Raw genomic sequence first — 22,297 nt, 5'->3', positions numbered from 1 at the left:
ATTGCCAAATTTATCTGAAAATATTAATTTTCTAATCAAATGAGTACCAATCTAATTGAATTTCAAATTATCAACGCAGGAAAATTCTATTCAAGTATACTTGGCAAATCAAAATTCTACTTGAAACTAAATCGACTCTTTCTTTTTGAATTATCAAATGCAAGAAAACTACGGTTTGTTGTTTCGTTGAGCGTTAATTGAACAACGCATACAAGTGAAGAAAAAATATATTGTTATTCCTAAGATAACTTGGTAAGATGGAACCAATTTCTACACAACAAAATCACCTATCACTCTCATTTTTCTAAATCTTTAGTTAGAGTCATCAATTCTAACTTAATTAGTTCATCGATTCAATCAAACAATACATTCAATCATTACTTACATATATAAATCATCTCAATTAACATTCAACTTCACAACAAGCTATTACACAATTCAACCCAACATAGGATTAACAAATACAACATCCACAATTCCAATCATCATCTCAAATAAGTGCAGAGATTAAAAAGGAAAGAGTTTAGAAATTCTTATTCATGGGCAATGAAATCCACAAGTTGAAAATGTTGATGCTGATCTTTTACTCTTTCATCCAAGCTCTAAAGATAAGAGTTTTCTTAGCAAAAACAACAAAAAAAAAACTAACAAAAACTAATAAAGAAAACTAAATCTCCAATTTCTAAGTATTTTCGGTTTCATATCTATATTTTCTCTTCTCCTCTTTTTCCTTAAAAATCTAAATAACTATGAGTATTTATAGTATAAGAGTCTAAATTTATTAAATGACAAGTTTAACCCTAGCTTTAATACAATGTTGAGGCATTATGCTTAACGTTGCCTTCAAATTCCATTAAATACCTATTTGTAACCATTAGTTATTCTTAGTATTTGGATCAATGTCGTGATGTTGTACCTCACAACATCACGAATTGACAAACAACTTCTCATCTCCTTGTAGCATCATGTTAATGTCATGAATTTAGTTAACGATGTCGTGACTTTTTTCTGGTAGAATGTTGCGATGTAAGTACTTGTTTAAGAGTCCTTTAACGCCTTAATGAATAATGTCATGTCATCGAGTTCTCTAATGTCACAACATTGGCTTATTGTTTCAAGTTATGGTACAAGTCAGTGAGTTAAGTCGTGACATCATATACTATAATGTCACGACATTGTCATGTTTTCCTCAACAATGCCTTCAAGTTTATACTTGTCTTCAATCACTTCAAATTTAGCTCTCTAACATGACCATTAAAGCACCACATTAGTTCTATTTCATTCAAAATATAAAAACAAAGTTGAAATCAACGAAAATAACATTAAAACACTAATTACTACTAAAATATAAGAATCTAACTAGTGACGCTAAATTGACTCAATTTGACTAAAAAACAAGCTTAAGAATGTGTTAAAATAAACTATTATACTTATGAAATTGCAACACATCATAATTCTTGCATATTTAACTTTTTGCTTACCCTTAAGCAAAATTACCATTGCAACAAAACATGCATAAAAATTATCCTTTAGTACATATTTGTTTCCAAAAGAATACATAAATTGTATGCAAGCAATTCAGCCACAAAAATTCTTATATGAACAAGATGTATACAATGTTACGAGTTATTCAAAATGAAATTCATTTTAAGCAGTCAAATATGATCGACCTACCAAAGATGGTATTATAAGCAATCAAATGATCGACAATGAGGAACTCAACCATCTTAGTGGTGGTATGCTTGTCGTTGCCCAACGTCATCAACAAGGTAATGAAGCCTTTTACTGATATCGATGGACTGGCAAAGCCATACACCGATTTCACCTTTTCCAGTGCTGGAGCTTTAAGGCCTATTTGGTAGAAAACTTTGGTTGAGAATGTTGACAGAGCTTATTGTGTCTACAAGAATTCTCATTACCTGAAATGAGGATATAATGGTTGAGACCACGAAAGGGTCATTACCCTTAACATCCAAAACTTCTCTATCATTTGCTTCTAAGAACTGGAATTGCCAATGAGAGAAAATCTTTGGTTTTTTTGTTGGGGTTCATAACGAACATTATGTTCCGGAGATGAACCTTTCGCTTAGACTTGGAGGTGGCCTATTTTATATTACCCCTAACCAGGACGTCAATAACCCCTTGCATAAGCTGCTTGCTTTTATCATCCCTTCAAGTATTAAATGGTCTTACTTTCTTATTATGGGACCAATTCATTTGGTGTGGTTCATGGGCCATAAATTGTTTCAAATGTTCTTACCAGATGAATGACTCAATTGTATCCTTAGGGTAGATGCAATTTTCTGTACGGTGGCCTGAAGTATTGTGAAATTGGTAATGTTGGTTGGAGCTATTGTGGTACTAGTTTGGAAGCATTAGTGGAGGGGCCTCCAATGTCTTTTGATTTGCCACTTGGCTCAATATATATGACGGGGAGGATGTGAGTTTGTAGTAAGTCTAGAAGTGGTTGTAGGGGCCATCTTTCTTTGGCTTTGTCACTCCTACCCTTCCGTATGGGTCTTGAACGATTAAATGAATCAACAGTGGAGACCGTTCGCTATCCTCTCTAGGACTAAGTAGCATAATGTCTATTCCCCCATTCGCTTATTTATAGGCAAGCCCGTTTTTGTCCCTCATAGTTAAATGGAAAGGATAAACGTTGTAGGGATTAGGGGTTTTGACTATGAGGGGTGGAGAATCTAGTGGTGCCTTGCTATATCTCATCACTCTTTTTAAATTGTGGGCAATCTTTTAGTGGATGGAGAGTTTGTCTGGTGGATTATTGACAATCTTATACTTGAGGAACTAGTAAGTGGTACTAGAAATAAAGGCCTAAATAGCTAGATCATTGGAATCTCCTTTAGTGATTACTGTGGTTGCATTAAATCTTTTCACAAAATCACGGAGGGATTCCCCCTCTTTTTGGTGGATGGACATTAAATAAGCCAAGGACTATTGTAGGTTCTTGTTGGCTAAAAAATTGACTCAAACATGCTGGCCAGTTGGTCGAATGTGCAGATGGATCCTCTCGGTAGAGACTCATACCACGCCTGGGTGGCATAGTTAAATGTCATAAGAAAACTCGACACTTGGTCTCATCAGAGGTTCCCAAGATGTTCATGTGATTAATATAGTGGGTTAAATGGTCCTCCAGATCTCCCGGACCATTATAAGAAATATTGGGAAATTTGAAAGATGACGAAATGAAAGAAACATTCTCCAAAAAATCTTATATTATCTAAATAAGATATGGTAATAAAATTACCCTATATTCTAAATTCTTCTCACCATTAAAAACTTAAGATAAACCGTTCAAAGTAATATTTGAAATTCAAACAAAAAAAGTGATTCCAAAATCTTACATTATCTTATAAATGTAAATTTTTTGAGCTAAATACCTCTTAAGATAAAATAATGATTTACATGTGTTCGGGTTTGAATCCAAACAACTATAAAATATTCTTTTACTAACTTTTAACTTCACTTTTTTTTTGATGTGAATAAATTATTATTAATTTTATAAAAGATGAGTGTATATTTTATTTAATAAAAATCAAATCGAAATTATTTTCTCTAATTATAAAAACCTAAAATAAAAGGGGAAAAAAACAGAAGTAAACAAAGCGCAAGGAACGGGTTGGTGAGAGAGAAAATCATAACTTCTGAAACTCAATTAAAAGTCACCAAAGTGAAAACAGCTTCAACACACTCTCTCTTTCTAAGCAGCCAAACTCTACCCAATTTTTATTTTAATATGTATATTAAAAAGAAAATAAAAATCCTTACTTCATAAAACCCTCATTTCTTTTCTGTTAAAAAGCCCTCTCTTCCTCTGTCTCTCTTTCAATTTCTCCCCTTTTTTTCTTTTAATTTTATTAAAAATATTTTTTTGATCTCTGTCATAAACCCTGATTTTCCTTTTATTGGATCTGTCATTTCCTCTCCTCTCTTGATTATTCCTGTACAAAAAGATATATATATTTTTTATAAATTGATGTTGTTAAATCCCCTGTTTGGTTTGTGAGTTTTTTTTTTTCCTTTCTGTTTTTGCTTTCTGGGAAAGTAAAGAAGGGGAAAAAAATGAAAGTACCTTGTTGTTCAGTTTGCCAAACGCGTTATAACGAGGAAGAGAGAGTTCCTTTATTGCTTCAATGCGGCCATGGGTTTTGCAAAGAGTGTCTTTCCAGAATGTTTTCTGCTTCATCCGATACTTCCTTGCCCTGCCCCGGTGCCGCCACGTGTCCCTTGTCGGTAACTCTGTGCTGGCTCTGAAGAAGAACTATGGGATTTTAGCTCTCCTTAACTCGAACCCGAACTCGGCTGGGTCCAACTCCAGGAACGATTTCGATTGCGATTACACGGATGATGAAGGAGATGATGATGATGAAGGAAGAGAGGATGATGATGAAAATGGGGATTTCTTCCATGAATTGACAGGTGGTCGGATTAACCGCGGGTCTCATGCTTCGAGTTCCGGAGGTGCTGCCGCTGGATGCGGACCGGTGATTGAACTGACAGCTCATCCGGAAGTGAAGTTGGTTAGGAAGATAGAAGGGAAAGGGAAGGGAAAGGAGGGAGAGCAGGAGTGGAAACCTGGGCGGCGGTAATTAGTGGGGCCTATGGAGGCGGAGGAGGAAGGCGGTGTAAGCATAAGGTGGCGGTGAAGAAAGTAGGGGCAATGGAAGGCATGGATGGAGAATGGGTTCAAGGTCAACTTGATAGTTTGAGGCGTGCATCAATGTGGTGTAGGAATGTTTGTACTTTCCATGGAGTTATTAAGTTGGAAGAGAGTAGTTTGGGGATTGTTATGGATAGGTGTCATGGATCGATTCAATCTGCAATGTTCAACAATGAAGGGAGACTTACTTTGGAGCAAGTTCTAAGGTTTTATTTTTATTTTAATTTCCTACCCTTTTATTGTTTATTGATTTCATGATATTTTGATTGATGTTCATTGTGTGAAATATTGTTGATTTTTTTTGACTTCGCTAGATGTTGTAATGTAAATCTTAGTTCTTTTTGCTAACAAAACATAAGATTGCTAGGCTGTTTGTAAGCCAGGGAAAAATTGTGTTATTTGCCAAGATTTTTTTTTTCTTTTCAAGGCTGAATGAACCTTAAGCTTTGATCTTTCACATGGCGATATTCATTATTGTGTTCAGAATGTAGGTTTTCGTTGAAATGCAAGCAGATCTTTATGTTTTATGTGTATTTTTTCTGTTTGTGTTATTCAGATAAAAATGCTAACTCGTACTGAATTCATGTCGGCTTTAATGAAGTAGATTAAGATATTGTGATTTCAAGGGAAGTGCTTTAAGTTTTTGTTCTTCCATTGTAGATTTCATTTATGTACGCTGAATGAAACTTTACACTTTTGGGGAATGATTGTATGATGATCAATCTATTACCACGGAGGCTAAGATAGATTTCTGATATCTCAAATATTCAACTATTCCTTTTACCTTCAGTTCTAATGTATGTGTGCAAATTCTTTGCAGACGTTGAAGGAATAAAATATTTTAACTTTAACCTCTTAACTTTGAATTCTTTGTCAAAGTGCTTGTTGACTTGACATATTTTGGTACTAATACTGCCTGTGACCTTTTTAACCACTATGTGAGTTTCGATGGATTACTGTTACTCGGGAGTTTGTTACAAGTTGGTTCCTATCTGATTATGAATGTCAGATGTGGCAAATGTAAAGTCAGCAATAACCAAGTCTTGCTGCTTAAACCCCCCCTCTTAAATGTTGTTGCCTTTGCCAAGGATGCAGAAGATGTGCTTGAAGAATGTTGTATATTGGGGAAAAAGTGAGGGCCATTTTGGTTTTGATTGGTGATGTTGGCCAGGGTTGTGGGGAAGATGATTCCATGCTTTAATTTTAGTTAGAATTTGGATAATTCTACTGTTAGACACACTTAAGAAAATATTTTGTAGCAGCTGTGTCTTGCATATCATACTTGCATTAATAAAAATGTTAATTTATCTTAGATTTGAGATTCCTTCAAGTTTTAATGTCTTGCCAAATGATTTTTGGCCGTTTTAATTGAATAACAGCTTTTATCTGAATATTGCCTAGTTGTTTCTCCTGTTACTTAAAATATTTTTGATAATTTATGAAATAGACCACTTGGCTTTTCTAATCCTACTCTCTTTCTCTTTCCCTCTACCTTCCCTTTTCCTTCAGCTGCAGTTACATTGTGAATACCATTGCTATTACAGTATGGGCTAGACCGAACTTGTCCTTTTCCAATTACTTTTAAAATTTTTACTTGTTCTGCCTTGTAGTAACTGGTTAGATTGGTGTCTCTTTAATCCAACAGGATCTGCAAATAAATCAATGAATTTTCAAAGGTGACATTTTTTAGGAGTGAATAGTTGTCTTTGGGAGAAATGGTGGAACTAATATTGTTTCTTGGAGAGAGAAAGTAATTGGTAACTTTTTTTTTATTATAGTAAGAATGCAATTGCAAAAATGCTCAAGAATACAGGCAAAGGTCTCATCAATATGAAATGTCAAAGACAGTGGATCGATTTATGCATGGATTATACGTTTTTATTGACTATAGAAAATTTTAATTATAATATCATGCACGAGAAAGATATGCGTTGCCTTATCTTTTTCCTTTCTCATCCTTTTTAACGTTTTTATGCTTAGAATTCTTAAAGTTTGGTATCAGAGTTGGTGTTTTTATGTGCAAAATATGATTTTCCAATTTTTTTATTTAAAATTTCTTTTTTGATGTTAAAGGCTGTTTGCTATTTAATTCTATTTGTTGGCTAATTATAATCACATGTGGTGTTATTATGTGACTTTAACTTTTTTCATCCTATCGTTTGTTATGCCTGTCTCTAGCTTATATGATATCTAGATAATTGGCTGTTATCACGTGGCTGTAATCTTTTCCTTGATTTAATGAGTGTTTTCTAATTGCAGATATGGAGCAGATATTGCACGAGGGGTGGCAGAACTTCATGCTGCAGGTGTCGTTTGTATGAATATAAAACCATCCAATCTTCTTCTGGATGCAAATGGTCATGCTGTTGTTTCTGATTATGGACTTGCTTCAATTCTGAAGAATCCTGCTTGCCGAAAAGCACGGGCAGAATGTGATTCCTCCAAGATTCATTCCTGCATGGATTGCACTATGCTCAGCCCACATTACACTGCTCCAGAGGCTTGGGAGCCAGTAAAAAGTCTCTGAATCTGTTCTGGGAGGATGCAATAGGCATATCAGTAGAATCAGATGCCTGGAGTTTTGGTTGTACATTGGTGGAAATGTGTACTGGTTCCATCCCGTATGTGGAGCAACCCAATTTTTTTTTACTTTTTTTGTTTCTTTCTCTTTGTGTATACGTCTCCATGTTTTGATAAATGTTCCAGTTTTGTTGTAACACAAGCTGAAATTCTTTATGCAGTTGGGCTGGTTTAAGTGCAGATGAAATCTATCGAGCTGTTGTTAAGTCTCGGAAACTGCCTCCACAATATGCTAGTGTAGTGGGCGTTGGGTTACCTAGGGAATTGTGGAAGATGATTGGTGATTGCCTGCAGTTCAAGCCATCAAAAAGACCCACATTTAATGCAATGTTAGCAATATTCCTCCGTCATTTGCAAGAGATACCACGCAGCCCTCCTGCAAGCCCTGATAAGTAAGAAAATTTTAATTGTTACCCATGTCCAACTTCCTTTTATCATTGTTTGTGATGGCTAGATAATAGCTAATTCTGGTCTTAAAAGCAGTTTAGCGTTGGTTATTCATTTGTGTATTTGGCCATGTTAGGACAGAGTGACAGTAAAATTATTAATAGCATTTAATAAATTTTATTGGTGCATGTGCAGTGGCTTTGCCAAATTCCCTGGATCAAATGTAGTGGAGCCACCAGCTGTGGCTGACTTAGAGGTTGTACCTGATAATCCTAACCTTCTACATCGACTTATTTCCGAGGGAGATGTGAGCGGTGTGAGGTTAGTGCATTTTATTTTCTCATTTTGAAGAATGATGTCTCTTATCATATATTTCATATGCCCTTTTCTTTGTTTCTACAGAGATTTTCTTGCAAATGCTTCATCAGGAAATAGTGGCACCTCAATTTCGTCACTTTTAGAAGCAGAGAATGCTGATGGACAAACTGCTCTCCACTTGGCCTGCAGGCGAGGTAGTGCTGAACTTGTTGAGGCAATATTGGAGTATGCAGAGGCAAATGTGGATGTTTTGGATAAGGACGGGGATCCTCCTCTTGTCTTTGCTTTAGCTGCTGGATCCCCAGAATGTGTCCTTGCCCTTATTAGGAGAGGCTCTGATGTTCAATCCAGGTTAAGGGAAGGCTTTGGTCCTTCTGTTGCCCATGTTTGTGCATACTATGGTCAACCTGACTGCATGCGTGTAGGTTTATGTCAATCATATATATTTGCTGCTCTTTCTTGCTTGTTTCCAGTGGTTGAGTTATCTGGTTTGTGTCTCTAAATGTCTAACAGGAGTTGCTATTGGCTGGAGCTGACCCTAATGCTGTAGATGATGAAGGCGAATCTGTTCTACATAGAGCTGTGGCCAAGAAATATACAGACTGCGCCCTTGTCATATTGGAAAATGGAGGCTGTGCATCAATGGCTGTCTTGAATTCCAAAAACCTGACGTATGTAGTATGCTGCACTAAACCTGTATGCTTAGTTTTTTGTTTTTCTAATTCTCTTGCTTTAACCATATCAACACTAAACTGCAAGGTTTTTTTTCCCCTTCAAAAATTGCAAGTGGTCAATGAAGCACTTCTAGGTTGTAGCTTTTCTGTTTATGTAGTCTAGGATCTTGTAAACTGAATTAGTGATTTGACTTAGGGAAGATAACCTGCTTGATTGACTTTAGGTTAAAAGTAACCAGATTTCATTTCATTTAATTTTCTTATTTATTTTCAATGTATACTTTTTCGCTGATTTTATTTATTATTTTGTAGCTCTTGTTTCATTTTTTATAAATACATCACATTTGTTATATGTTGCCCGTTGAGTTATTCGGCAATTGGATGTTGAATTTGAGAACACCGCATGGTAAGATAATCTTGAAATTACAAGTAATCAATGATACTTTTGACAGTCTAATGCCAAGGACAGATAACTGGTCAACGATCTCATTTCTCTATCAAGTTGGAGGCAGATGCCAATGTAATATTCATTCAAAGTGATTCCTTGAGAAAGAAAAAAGAGTCTTAGACATTGTTTGATCCTTTCATCTACTCGATTTGTGGTTAAATCTTAGCTTACTTGTCTTTTTCTCAAGCTTTTTCTTTTTTTTTTTTTTGTTTTTTGGGGGGGTGGGGTGGGGGGGGGGAGGGGAGGGGAGGGTGCGAACATAAATTTGCCTCGAGTAAAAAGCGGAAAAAAATATAAAATAGAGCAACTTATTCCAACCTTTTTAACCCCTTTGCTATCTGTGTGCATATAAATTATCACATTTTGTTGGAATATATGACTGCCAAAAGTTCTTGGCATTTAATTTTTCACATCCTTTCCTGCTGCTCAATGCTTCTTTTTGACATTGTCATTAGACCATTGCATTTGTGTGTGGCAACATGGAATGTGGCTGTTGTCAAAAGGTGGGTGGAAGTTGCATCACCAGAAGAAATTGCTGAGGCGATTGATATTCCCAGTCCTGTTGGCACTGCTTTGTGCATGGCTGCTGCTCTTAAGAAAGACCACGAAATAGGTAGTTCAGGCCTCTTGGATTGTCTTCTTTTAAGTTAATGGTCAGAATTTTCACTCTTGGAAGTTGTCTCTAGTCAATTGTTCACTTTAAGCCCTGTTCTTTGCAATATCTTTAATTTAAGCTATGATATTAACATCATCTACGAATTGCTAAACAAGTTTAGGTCTATCATTTGCTTCCTTAAAAGGCTATAAATGTGGCATTTTCTTTAAGTCACTAAAGAAGCATATTTATTAATTTATTGTTTGTTATGAATCGTGGGATTTTGTTGTTTGACTATCGAAACTTCATGAACTTACTATGTTGGCTATACATTGAACCAGGATTTTTCATGTGGTTTTCTTTTTTCACCAAAAATTTCTAGGATTTTATGTAAACATGCTTTGGCTGCTTGTCACTTTTTTACCTTTTTTAAAATCCTATTCCTAGTTGGTTACTGAATATTATTGGAATCTTCATAACTGTATGATTTTTATTTTCTCAAGGATTTTAATTATTTAATATTTTGTTCAATTCAAGCATCGATGCCAAGGTTTAGGCAATGAGATAACCTTTCTTTTCCTGTTATATTTTTCTCTCTGTTGCTACAGTGTTCTGGGATACATGTTACAACATTGTTATCATATCCTTAGTCACTTACGTGGTCTTAGATGATTCTCTGTATTTCTTTAAGCGTTTAAAGTATGATCCTTGTTTCAGGCAAACCGCAGCCTACTAAATCCTTCAATCGTTTAGTTCCTATCCTTGAATGCCTATTTCCATACCTTGGTTTACTTCATTTTTGCTTGACTGTATTACGTACATTTTCTTAATCTTATGAATTTTTATTATTCAGTAGTCATAAAACTATATTGGTTTATAAAACTGCTTGTAGAGGGTAGGGAACTGGTGCGCTTATTGCTTGCAGCTGGGGCAGATCCCACTGCCCAAGATGGTCAACATGGGAGAACAGCATTGCATACTGCTGCTATGGCTAATGATGTTGAATTGGTAAAAGTAAGCTACGTAACTTCCTTATTATGAGGAGCAGTTATTTGTTATTCTTTTGTCAGCAATTTGATTCCTATTCATGCACTGATGCAATGTCAACAAAATTCAGCCAGACTTTGGGTTTATGCAAGTTCTCTAATTGCAAACTGATGAACAGATAATTCTTGATGCTGGAGTGGATGTGAACATCAGAAATGTGCACAATACGACACCTCTACATGTAGCTTTGGCCAGAGGGGCAACATCATGTGTTGGACTGCTTTTATCTGCTGGAGCAGATTGTAATTTGCAGGTTTCTACCTTCATTACTTAAAAAATCTTTGCCATGGAATGCTTCTGCATGTTTTCTCCCAAATGAAGTAAATGGATTATTGACATTTTGCTATGACACAGATAGTATTTAATTATATTTATTCTTCATATGCATGATCTAGGCTTCAATTGTGTTGGGGGTTTATGCTTTATTTTTAGATGGTAGTTTGGGGTTCACATATTTAGTCATTTTTCTGATTATCTTGGTCTGAAAGCAGATTGATCTAAATTATAATGAATAACTCTTCTAATTGAAGAATTATGTAAAGCCTCTATGAATCAAAGAATTCAGTGCTTAGATTTTAAATAAACATAGTTCTTTGGTTCATAACCAATAATTTACAGACACATTAAACCATATACAAGTAAATTGAAGTATTAGACGTGGAATGGCTAAATTAATTGCATAAATCTCTCAGTTAGAGTTTTGAAGTTTATGCTGGAGGAACACTTGGTAGATGAAGCTTAAATTAGATGCAGAATAGGCTGTGCTTGCTTTTTCCAGTTTGTTGTGAGGTATGCTTTTCTTGCACAGTGTCTTACCCGCAATATGTTTGGGGATGGTGTGTTATCATATGAGATATTTTGGGAAGTACGTCTTCTTGGAGTTTGTGGTGGAATTGGATGTTTTATGTTCTATGTTTATTGAGGGTGGTATAAGTTTAGTCTTGAGTTAGGGTTTTGGATCGATTTGAGGGAGAATTTTTGATAAATGTGAAAATTAGTGTGTTAAGTTGTAAAGGTATGATTGGCATTAATTGATTGGAATATTTGTACAATGTTTTTGGTCTTGGATATGAATATGTTTAAGGAGGATTAAATTTGGATTTGTAAAAAGAAGTTAAGAAAATGTTTCCTCTTCTCTTAACATGTACTCCTTCTGAAATTGCTCAAGGATAAACGCTTTTCAAGTTCGGGGAATTTGGGAAAGGAAAAATTGTTGGATGGGTATCTTGCTTTGAATTGACACTTCCTTTTGATCGATTAGTGCTATGTGATAAGATTTTTATCTTTTGAGACTCATATCTAGAAAGAGAAGTTTTTGATCAGACAAAGCAAATGATTTTTGTTAATTGAAGAACCCTTACTTCAGTCATTAGCTCTTCTTTGATATGGTGCGAAGGAAAAAATTGTATATGTTACAAGTTTCAAGTAGTTTTCACTTTATAGTTCTTCAGTTAGTGATGAATTTCAAACACAGCAAGCAAGAAAATTGGCGGTTTTGGTTTTTTGATTAGGTGGAAAGTCCTTATTCCAAACTGTTCTATTACTTCATACCTGACACTAGTCAGCAAAGATCCATATTTACTTTGTATTTTTTCCTAGTTTCGGTCAAATGTAGTTGCATGTTTGACATTGATACGTTACTTCTTTTTGAAGTTTTCTCTAATATTTTGAAGGTCATGGCACATAGTGGTTCATTTTCAATTGTTTGATTTGTTAACAACATAGTTACATTAAGAAAATTAAGGTTCTGTTTGCTTGGTGCTTTTGCTATTTGTTATTTCTTTTTCCAATAGAAAGTGAAAATTAAAATAAAAAATGAACTGAAAACAAGGGAGAAATGGCAGAGTAAAAAGCAAAAGAACTCACCAAGGAGCCTAAGTGTTGGAGCAATAAAATGAAAATTAAGAAGCAAACATGCATCTAAACTTTATGTACTTATGCAGTAATTTGGAAAAAAAAAAAAAAAAACGATGCATACAATTGATTTAATTGATCTATCAAGTGATTGTTGTATCCTAATTGCCTTTTCTATATGATGGTTCATGCTAAAATAAAATAGGGTTAAAGAAATTATAGTTAGGCTTGAGATAAATGATAAATGTTAATTTCGGATATTGTTTAACAAAGGTTGTTAGGAAAGGCATTCTTTCCTTCTTGCATTCCCCTTATTCGTAGTGCCTTTGCTCATCACCAGGGTGATGAAGGCGATAATGCTTTCCATATAGCAGCAGATACTGCAAAAATGATTCGTGAAAATCTTGAATGGCTCATTGTGATGCTGAGAAATCCTGATGCTGCTGTTGAAGTTAGAAATCACAGGTCAGTCATGGTGAATCGCCATTGATTCTCTTCTTTTGTTCTTGAATGTTTGCATGTCTTTTTCTTTTGTTTAATTTGGTATTTTGGCTGCACATTTTACACTGTAGGAATCTATATGTTGGATCCTTATTGTTACTAACTTGGTGTTGATTCATATGATCACAGTGGCAAGACGTTACGTGACTTTTTGGAGACACTTCCCGTGAATGGATTTCTGAAGATCTAATGGAGGCACTAATGAATAGGGGGTTCATCTGTCTCCTACATTGTAAGGAGAAGGCTTACATAAATTTGCGTTCATTTTCATACATACATACATCCGTACATATATATATAGTTCCTTTTCTTTTTATTATGATTCTTGTTTTTGTGATCTTACTCAGATTTGAAGTGGGTGATTGGGTGAAGTTCCGAAGAAGAATCACTACACCTACATATGGGTGGCAAGGTGCAAGGCATAAAAGTGTTGGGTTTGTGCAAAATGTGGTGGACAGAGACAATCTTATCGTGTCCTTTTGTTCTGGAGATGGAAATGCTCGTGTATTGGTAAATGAAGTTGTAAAAGTGATTCCTCTGGATAGAGGGCAGCATGTTAAGCTTAGAGCAGATGTCAAAGAGCCAAGGTTTGGATCAGTTTAGTTTCTAATTCGTAGTTCGCTGTTTCTTTGGTCTTTAAATATCCTTGGACTGGGATATGGAGGCGCTTAAGCCCTAAGCTTTCCCATTTATTACCTTTGGGAACTTTTCCAAACCCTCAATAAATATTGTGTTTTCTTGGAAGGTGTATGCTATTTCCTTGGTGTTTGAAAACTTTTTAGTCAAAATCGGAAATTGCACGTTTAATCTTAGGCTTGTTGAAGTATTTAGTTCAAGTAGGATGATATTATTTTTGATCTTTTTAATCATAATATATCTAAAAGTTAGTATAGACATATGAAGATATTTCCCTGTTATCTTCCCTGAGTAAAGGTAATTAATATCAGCGTAATGTCTCAATTATTTATCTTCTCTCTCTTTTCATAGGCAAGATGTTTTCAAACTTTTTCTTGCTTGGTTTCATACATTGTATTTTTGGTTCCATTGGTTGAACTTCACTGCTGTAGCGGATACTAATGATCTACTTTTGTTTAGAAGATAGTCTTGTACCCGGATGGGTACTTCCTTGCCTTGGTATTACTCTTTGTTTGTTACCTGTCAAAATGAAAATGAAAGGGTTTAAGCTTGCTCACTCATTTCAATGTTTATGCAAGAGACTAGAAACCATTACAGCTTCTCCAGAGATTCATGTTCTTGATTGTACAATTCATACATTAGATGCCAGTGAAATACACTGTTAATCCACTCATGAAGTTATACTTCGTCCTTTTGCATGTGTGAAAACCTGTAACCGAACTGACTAGCTAGATCATTGATAACTAGTCTGTCTATTTTCAGATTTAAGTTTGAGTTAATAAATAGAATTGTTCTATCAGGTTTGGTTGGCGTGGTCAATCACGTGACAGTATTGGAACTGTTTTATGTGTTGATGATGATGGGATTTTACGTGTTGGCTTTCCTGGAGCTTCTAGAGGATGGAAAGCTGATCCTGCAGAAATGGAAAGAGTTGAAGAATTCAAGGTTGGGGATTGGGTTCGTATTCGTCCAACTCTTACAACGGCAAAGCATGGATTGGGATCTGTCACACCTGGGAGCATTGGCATAGTATACTGTATTAGACCGGACAGTAGTTTATTGTTGGACTTGAGCTATCTTCCAAATCCTTGGCATTGTGAACCAGAGGAAGTTGAGCCTGTTTCTCCGTTCAGGGTATATAAGAGACTTCAAATTTTTTTTGTTATCGATGGTGTTGATAGAGCTTTTCTATCTATTTTTATTCTTATTTTGTCTTGAATTGAAACTTGTTTTGGACATAAAGAAGTAATCTAATGTTTGATTTTATAGACTGGTGACCGGGTGTGTGAAGCGGTCTGTTGCAGAACCAAGATATGCTTGGGGTGGTGAGACCCATCATAGTGTAGGAAGAATTAGTGAAATAGAGACTGATGGGCTTCTTATAATTGAGATTCCTAATCGACCCATCCCATGGCAGGCTGATCCCTCTGACATGGAAAAACTTGAGGATTTCAAGGTATCTGCTGTTTTTCTTAATGTAGTCATTGAACTATACATGAAGGGGTTTTTCATTGGGCCAGATGCTTGTGAAATTTAATGAATTTTAATTCTGTATATTTACTGTTGTGAGCAGGTTGGGGATTGGGTTAGAGTAAAAGCCTCAGTACCCTCCCCAAAATATGGATGGGAGGACATTACGCGTAACAGCATCGGTATAATTCATAGTTTAGAGGATGATGGTGATATTGGTATTGCATTCTGCTTCAGAAGCAAGCCTTTTTGTTGTTCTGTCACTGATGTGGAGAAAGTCCCTCCTTTTGAAGTGGGCCAAGAGGTTCATGTGATGCCATCAGTCAGTCAGCCTCGACTTGGATGGTCAAATGAAACTCCAGCAACTGTTGGAAAAATTGTTAGAATTGACATGGATGGAGCATTGAATGTAAGCATGATGCTCATGTTTGCACAAATTAATCCATTCTGTTTGTTCTCTCTATTTGGAAGCAAGTAACCTGGTCTTCTGTTGTTACTTGTTCTTCATACTTCGCAGTTTTGTTTTCATTTTCTTTCCATTGCCTTCATTGGATGGCTTGGAAAATGTTGGAGCATTATATCTTTCATTTCAACGTTGTCGTTGTATCATTGTTTGGGGAATGCATATGTAACAGACTCTTTTTCTTTGTGCTCTGCAGGTGAGGGTGTCTGGCAGGCATAGTTTGTGGAAACTTTCCCGGGGGATGCAGAAAGGCTTTCAGGATTTGAAGTGGGTGATTGGGTCCGTTCGAAGCCAAGCCTTGGCACTAGACCAAGTTATGATTGGAATACCATTGGGAAGGAGAATTTAGCTGTAGTGCATAGTATTCAGGATACTGGATATTTGGAATTGGCATGCTGCTTCCGGAAAGGGAAGTGGAGTACCCATTTCTCAGATGTAGAAAAGGTTCCAAGCTATAAAGTTGGGCAACATGTTCGGTTTCGAGCTGGGTTAGTTGAGCCAAGGTGGGGCTGGAGAGGGACTCAATCTGATTCACGGGGCATTATTACTAGTGTTCATGCAGATGGGGAAGTGAGAGTTGCTTTCTTTGCTTTGCCAGGCATGTGGAGAGGAGATCCCAGATTTTGATATTGAGCCGATGTTTGGAGTGGGAGAGTGGGTGCAATTGAGAGAAAATGCTAGCTGTTGGAAATCTATTGGACCTGGTAGTGTCGGTGTTGTACAAGGAATAGGGTATGAAGGAGATGAATGGGATGGAAGCACCCTTGTTGCATTTTGTGGCGAGCAGGAGAGATGGATGGGACCCACTTCCCATCTTGAGAAAGTGGACAGACTTGTCATAGGGCAGAAGGTGAGAGTAAAGCTCTCGGTGAAGCAGCCAAGATTTGGCTGGTCAGGTCATAGCCATACAAGTGTTGGAACAATAGCAGCAATTGATGCCGATGGCAAGTTGAGAATATACACTCCTGTTGGCTCCAAAACTTGGATGCTTGACCCATCAGAAGTGGAGCTGATTGAGGAACAGGAACTTTGCATCGGGGACTGGGTTAGGGTTAGGCCATCAATTTCAGTCCCGACTCACCACTGGGGAGAGGTAACTCACTCGAGCATCGGGGTAGTGCATCGAATGGAAAATGGGGACTTATGGGTGGCATTCTGCTTTACGGAAAGGCTATGGCTTTGTAAGGCTTGTGAGATGGAAAGGGTCAGGCCATTTAAAGTTGGCGACAAGGTGCGGATTCGAGAGGGGCTTGTAACGCCAAGGTGGGGATGGGGAATGGAGACTCATGCTAGCAAAGGTCAGGTAGTTGGGGTTGATGCAAATGGAAAACTAAGGATTAAGTTTCAATGGAGGGAAGGGAGGCCATGGATTGGAGATCCAGCAGACATTGTACTTGATGACAGTTTTGGCATAACCAGCACCTCATGAAACATTGCGTAGGCTTGTGTTTTGGGTTCACTTCTGAAGCTTGGTGACTCCAGGTTTTGGCCTCCCAGCTCGATTAGAGAAGCCAGGGAGGTGTGAACATTTCCACTGCATTGTGTAAACATTCTTGCTCGACGCACTATATGGATTGTGGTGGGAGATTGAATTACAGGATTGTTTATTGTTAATAATTAGAGAGAGAGAGAGAGAGAGAGAGAGAGAGAGAGAGAATGAGAAGGATCTGGCTTGCCTCACTGTTAATTATAGGGAAAAAGGATACGAAAGCAGCCAATGAAAAACAAAGTAGCTTTAGGTCTTGTATCTCATAGATCTGATATTGGTAGTTTATATAAGCTGCTGAGGTATATATATATACAGAGATGAATATGGTCATTTATTAAATGTTATTTTGTACAAATTGAACCTTATAATGTTTCAGAGTTGTTTTTATGATATTTGGAGTGGGGTATGAGTGTGATACGAGTACCATTGAAGTTTTTCCTGAGTATGGTGGGTGGGTTCTTATAACACTTATATTTGCACGCGCATATTTTAATGTGTCATACGAATATCTATGTGATTCGATCCATGAATGAATTGGGCTTTTAAGGAAGAACTTTTTATCAAATGTCAGTTCAAATCTTATTTTTTATATGGGTAAGAAAGAAAATCCTTTTTATTGTGCATGTCAGAAATACTCAAATCCATCAATATCATTAAAATTATGTTTACTTCATTATTTTAAATAAATGCTTTGACCATTTTATTCTCAAGAACTTCGGAATTTTGATCTTTGAGCTTTGGTGGTTTTTTTTTTTCTTTTATAAACAACAATTTGTGTTTTATCTAATGAATGGTACTTTTTCCTTGGGTTTTATCTAACAAGTTCTAATGAATTATAAAAATTATAGTTTTTAATATATAAAATATTAAAATATATTTTATAAAAAGTCATTTATTGGTTCCTTATTTTGAAAATTAATCCCCAACATTATTGGGGTAAACTTGAATTAAGCAACGAACAATAACAAATAGAGAAAAATTGGACACAAATATTTAGGGGAAAAAATTCCTCTGAAGAGTATAAAAAATTACAGGCAGAAAAAACTTCACTAAAACGACAACTAATCGAAGAGAAGTACAAGATGGAGAAATAAAACAAACCCAACCCCAAAATACAGAGTTTTCTTGAAATTCCCACAAAACTCTCTTAATTGTTGTTGAATCAAATCTTCCAGAGTTGATAAAGCCCTATTTATAGGCTAAAATTCATGTGAATATATGACTAAAATAACCCTAGAATAATTAAAGTTAGACTGGGAAAATATAGCGGAGTTTAATTAGGAGAAGAAACTCTGTTTAGTAGGGAACACGTCACCACATCGTGACGTCATTTATCGACTTGTCGGGACGTCACACGTCACGTCGTCGGTTTCTTCTCATCAGGCCTTCATGTGTCGCATCATTAGGACGTCAGACGTCGATTTCTTATTGTCGGGACGTCGTGTGTTGCATTGTTGGGATGTCGAATCTTCCTTGTCACAATGTCGATTCTGTTTCGTCCAAAATGCGAGGCACACTTCACAAATCTCCACCTTGACTCTCATTTCCGCAATGCCTTTTTTGCCGAGCCTTGTTATAGGCCTAATCTTGATATTTGTCGGATGCTTACCAAGTTTAAACAGTGCTTGAACTTGGAAATTGGAAAACTTTTTGTCATCATATGGGTTGGGTTGTTTTCTGTGCCAATCTTGTGAATATGAATACCTCCTTGAGCAATCACCTCTCGAAAAAGTGATATCGAATATCTATGTGCTTTATTCTTTGGTGATGCATCTGATCTTTAGTGAGATGTATGACACTTTAATTATTGCAATATACAATAGTCTTGTCGTTTTTATCAACCAGTACCCTTAATAGACCTCTCAACCAAATGACCTCTTTTACAACCTCTGTGATAGCCATATATTCTACCTTTGTAGTTGATAATGCCACAGTGGCCTGTAGGGTGGCTTTCCAGCTAATAGTGCAATTGCCGAAAGTGAACAAATAACTTAGAGATCTTTTTTTTGTCTAAGTCTCTAGCATAATGCGAGTCTACGTAGCTGACTAGACCTTTTGAACATATTTTGAATTCCAAAAAAGCATTGGATGTCCCCCTCAAATATTTAAGAATCCACTTATGTCAGTGTAATTTTTCCGGTTTGGCCATGTATCTACTTACTACGCCAACAATATGTGAAATATCGGGATGAGTACAAACCATTGCATACATTAAACTTTTGACTGCATTGGAATAAGGAATTGAGGACATGTACCTTTCTTTGTCTTTAGTTTATGGTGATTTTGAAGCCAAAAGTTTGAAATGTCCAATTAAGGGAGTACTAACTGGTTTAGAATCTTGCATTCCAAACCGCTCGAGAATTCTTTCGATGTATCTCTATTGTGATAGAAATAGCTTCTCGGAGTGTTATCTCTTGAAATTTCCATCCCTAAAGTTTTCTTGATTGCACTAAAATCCTTCATCTTGAACTTATAGTTAAGCATGGTTTTAAGTCGATATATTTCTGATGGATCATTGGCCGCAATTAACATGTCATCAACATAAAACAACAAATAAATAAATGATCCATCATTTAAACGTTGTAAATACACAAAGCTGTCATACTTGCTCTGAATGAAACCAATACTTAACATGAAGGAATTGAACTTCTTATACCACTGCCGAGGAGACTGCTTCAAGTTATATAATGATTTTTGAAGAAGGCAAACATGATCTTCCTTGCCTTCAGTCTTGAAGCCATCATGTTATTGCATATAAATGTCTTAGTCCAAATCCTCGTAAAGGAATGCGGTCTTTACATGTAGTTGTTCCAATTCGAGGTTATATAATGCAACAAGGGCTAATAATGCCTGAATGAACGTATGCTTAACCACCAGAGATAAAACATCATGGAAATCAACTTCCTCCATTTGGTTGTAGCCCTTTGCGACCAACCTTGACTTATACCTAGTGTCGTTTTGATTAGATCCTATTTTCTTTTTGAATACCCACTTACAACCAATTATCTTCTTTTCAGTTGGTGGTCTCACGATTTTCCAAGTCTTATTTTTTTGAAGGGACTTCATTTCTTTTTCCATAGTAACAAACTACTTGCTAGAATCAGCAGCACGAACCACCTCAGAGTAATTTGAAGGATTGGACAAATCAATGATATCAGCAACACTAAGAGCATATGCTACTAAATTTTCGTGACAAAATCTTTGATGTTGTTTAATTGTACGTCTTACTTTGTCATGTGCTAATTCATAATCTTGAAGTTGAGATGTAGGGGTCTTTAATTAGGATGGAATGGCTTTGAAAACCTTTTTTTGCATTGAGGAGACGTCAGTTTCATGATTTCTCCGTGACCTCGAGATGTGACGATTCTTCTCGGTGTGATGTCGAGCTTTGTGATATCACTGTATGTTTTTGTTTCCTGCTCCACCTTGCTTGAAGCACTCAATTTTTCTGTGTTGTTTTGGCTCGATGACCCATTTTTTGAAAGAATTATTGATGTTTTATCAAATATAACATCTCTATTGACGATGATCTTACTAGATTCTAGGAACCATAACTTATAGCCTTTTACCCTAGTAGCAAAACCCAGAAAGATACATCTTATAGCCCTTGGTTCAAGTTTTCCCTGATTGACTCGTGCAAAAGCAAGATAACCAAATACTCTAAGGTTAGAGTAATTAGGAGGATTACCCAACCATATCTCTAGGAACCTTTCCGTCCAATGCTCGATGTGGAGACCAATTCACCAAATAACTTGTTAGGTTTATAGCTTCTTCCCAAAACTCTTTTTTTAAGCCTGTGTTGGAAAGCATACATTAGGCTTTTCTCAAGTAATGTTCTATTCATTCTTTCAGCGGCACCATTCTGCTAAGGGGTACCAACAACTTTACGATGTCTTTCGATTCCTTCCCATTTGCAATAATCATTAAACTCAGCTGAACCGTTCTTAACCGCTTTACGGACTTCCTAGCTTGCTTTTCTAGTAAAGTCTTCCACTGCTTAAAGATCCCGAAGGCTTCATTCTTGTGCTTTAGGAAATAAATCCAAACTTTCCTGGAGTGGTAATCAATAAAAGTTAGACGATATTTGCTACCTCCTTTGGAGACGATTGGAGCTAAACCTCATAAATCAGAATGAATGTAGTCAAAGGTCCCTTTTGTCCCGTGCATTGTCGAGTCGAAGTTGACTTGAGTCTACTTCCCATAAATGCAATGTTCACAAGAAATCTAACTTTCCAACTCTAGTGCTTGTGAGAAGACCTCTTTTACTCAAAACAGTCATACCTTTTTCGCTCATATGACCTAGTCGCATGTGCCGTAATTGAGTTGATTTAGAATTCGTAAAGAGGGAATTTTGTCGAGTCGTCGCGACGTCATAGGAGTCCTTATTGTGACGTGGCGACAATTTCATCTCTACTTCTGTAATTGTTGTCGCATCAGTCACCATTGAACCTTACAGAATGTATAGGCTACCGATTTTCTGTTCTCTCATTAAAATAAGAGCTCTACGAGATACTTTGATGTTGTTTGACTCTACTACAACCATTTGATTCTAAGATACCTAAGAAGATGAGATTCTTCTTCAAATCAGGCACATGCTTGACATATGACAGTGTCCTTATAATTTCATCGTCCATCCTAATTTGAACAGTGTCAATACCAACTATCTTACAGGGGGAATTGCTCCCCATAAGCACAACTTCACCTTTAACTGAACTAAACATGGAGAACTATCCATGTTAGGACACATATGGTAGGAACACCCTAAATATAGGATCCACTCATACGTAAGCTTAGACCTTTCAGTTGTAGACACCAATAACAAATCATCTCCTTTGTCCTCGACAGCACTAGTATCGGCTATATCAACCTTCTCCTTCCCTTTCTCGTCGCTTTCAATGGCCCTCTTATATTTATTCTGAAGTTATAACTTCCTCAACACACCACCTTTGTTGCTCTCTCAAAAATAAGAAAAATCAATACTGGAACTAGTAAATAAATATGTTAATGGAAAAGGCAACGCTAGAAATAATCAACCAAAGCTTAGAAGGCACAACATCACAATTGATATCACGTTCGGACTTTATAAAAATTAGGGGACATCTTGTTCGGCCTCTTGCCCCCTTTTTTTTTTGAACTTTTTCAAAATTTATTGATTTC

General features: G+C 36.4%; 1 protein-coding gene across 1 annotated transcript; it reads left to right on the top strand.

Moving 5' to 3' along the window:
- The first annotated feature begins 3,620 nt into the window (after nucleotides 1–3,620).
- On the top strand, nucleotides 3,621–17,530 carry LOC108460298 (E3 ubiquitin-protein ligase KEG). Its single transcript, XM_053026909.1, is given in 23 exon segments — nucleotides 3,621–4,225; nucleotides 4,228–4,550; nucleotides 4,553–4,884; nucleotides 6,938–7,202; nucleotides 7,205–7,299; nucleotides 7,420–7,650; nucleotides 7,841–7,966; nucleotides 8,048–8,384; nucleotides 8,477–8,634; nucleotides 9,541–9,698; nucleotides 10,573–10,694; nucleotides 10,846–10,980; nucleotides 12,922–13,046; nucleotides 13,212–13,246; nucleotides 13,249–13,293; nucleotides 13,296–13,314; nucleotides 13,430–13,669; nucleotides 14,519–14,866; nucleotides 15,000–15,174; nucleotides 15,292–15,597; nucleotides 15,848–15,881; nucleotides 15,884–16,268; nucleotides 16,270–17,530. Coding segments are annotated over 23 exon segments (4,950 nt in total). The 5' UTR covers nucleotides 3,621–4,080; the 3' UTR covers nucleotides 17,081–17,530.
- Nucleotides 17,531–22,297: the final 4,767 nt, after the last annotated feature.

This window comes from Gossypium arboreum, chromosome 4 (genome assembly GCF_025698485.1).
Source record: "Gossypium arboreum isolate Shixiya-1 chromosome 4, ASM2569848v2, whole genome shotgun sequence".
NCBI classification, from domain to species: Eukaryota; Viridiplantae; Streptophyta; class Magnoliopsida; order Malvales; family Malvaceae; genus Gossypium; species Gossypium arboreum.
This window is presented reverse-complemented; position numbering and strand designations above follow the sequence as displayed.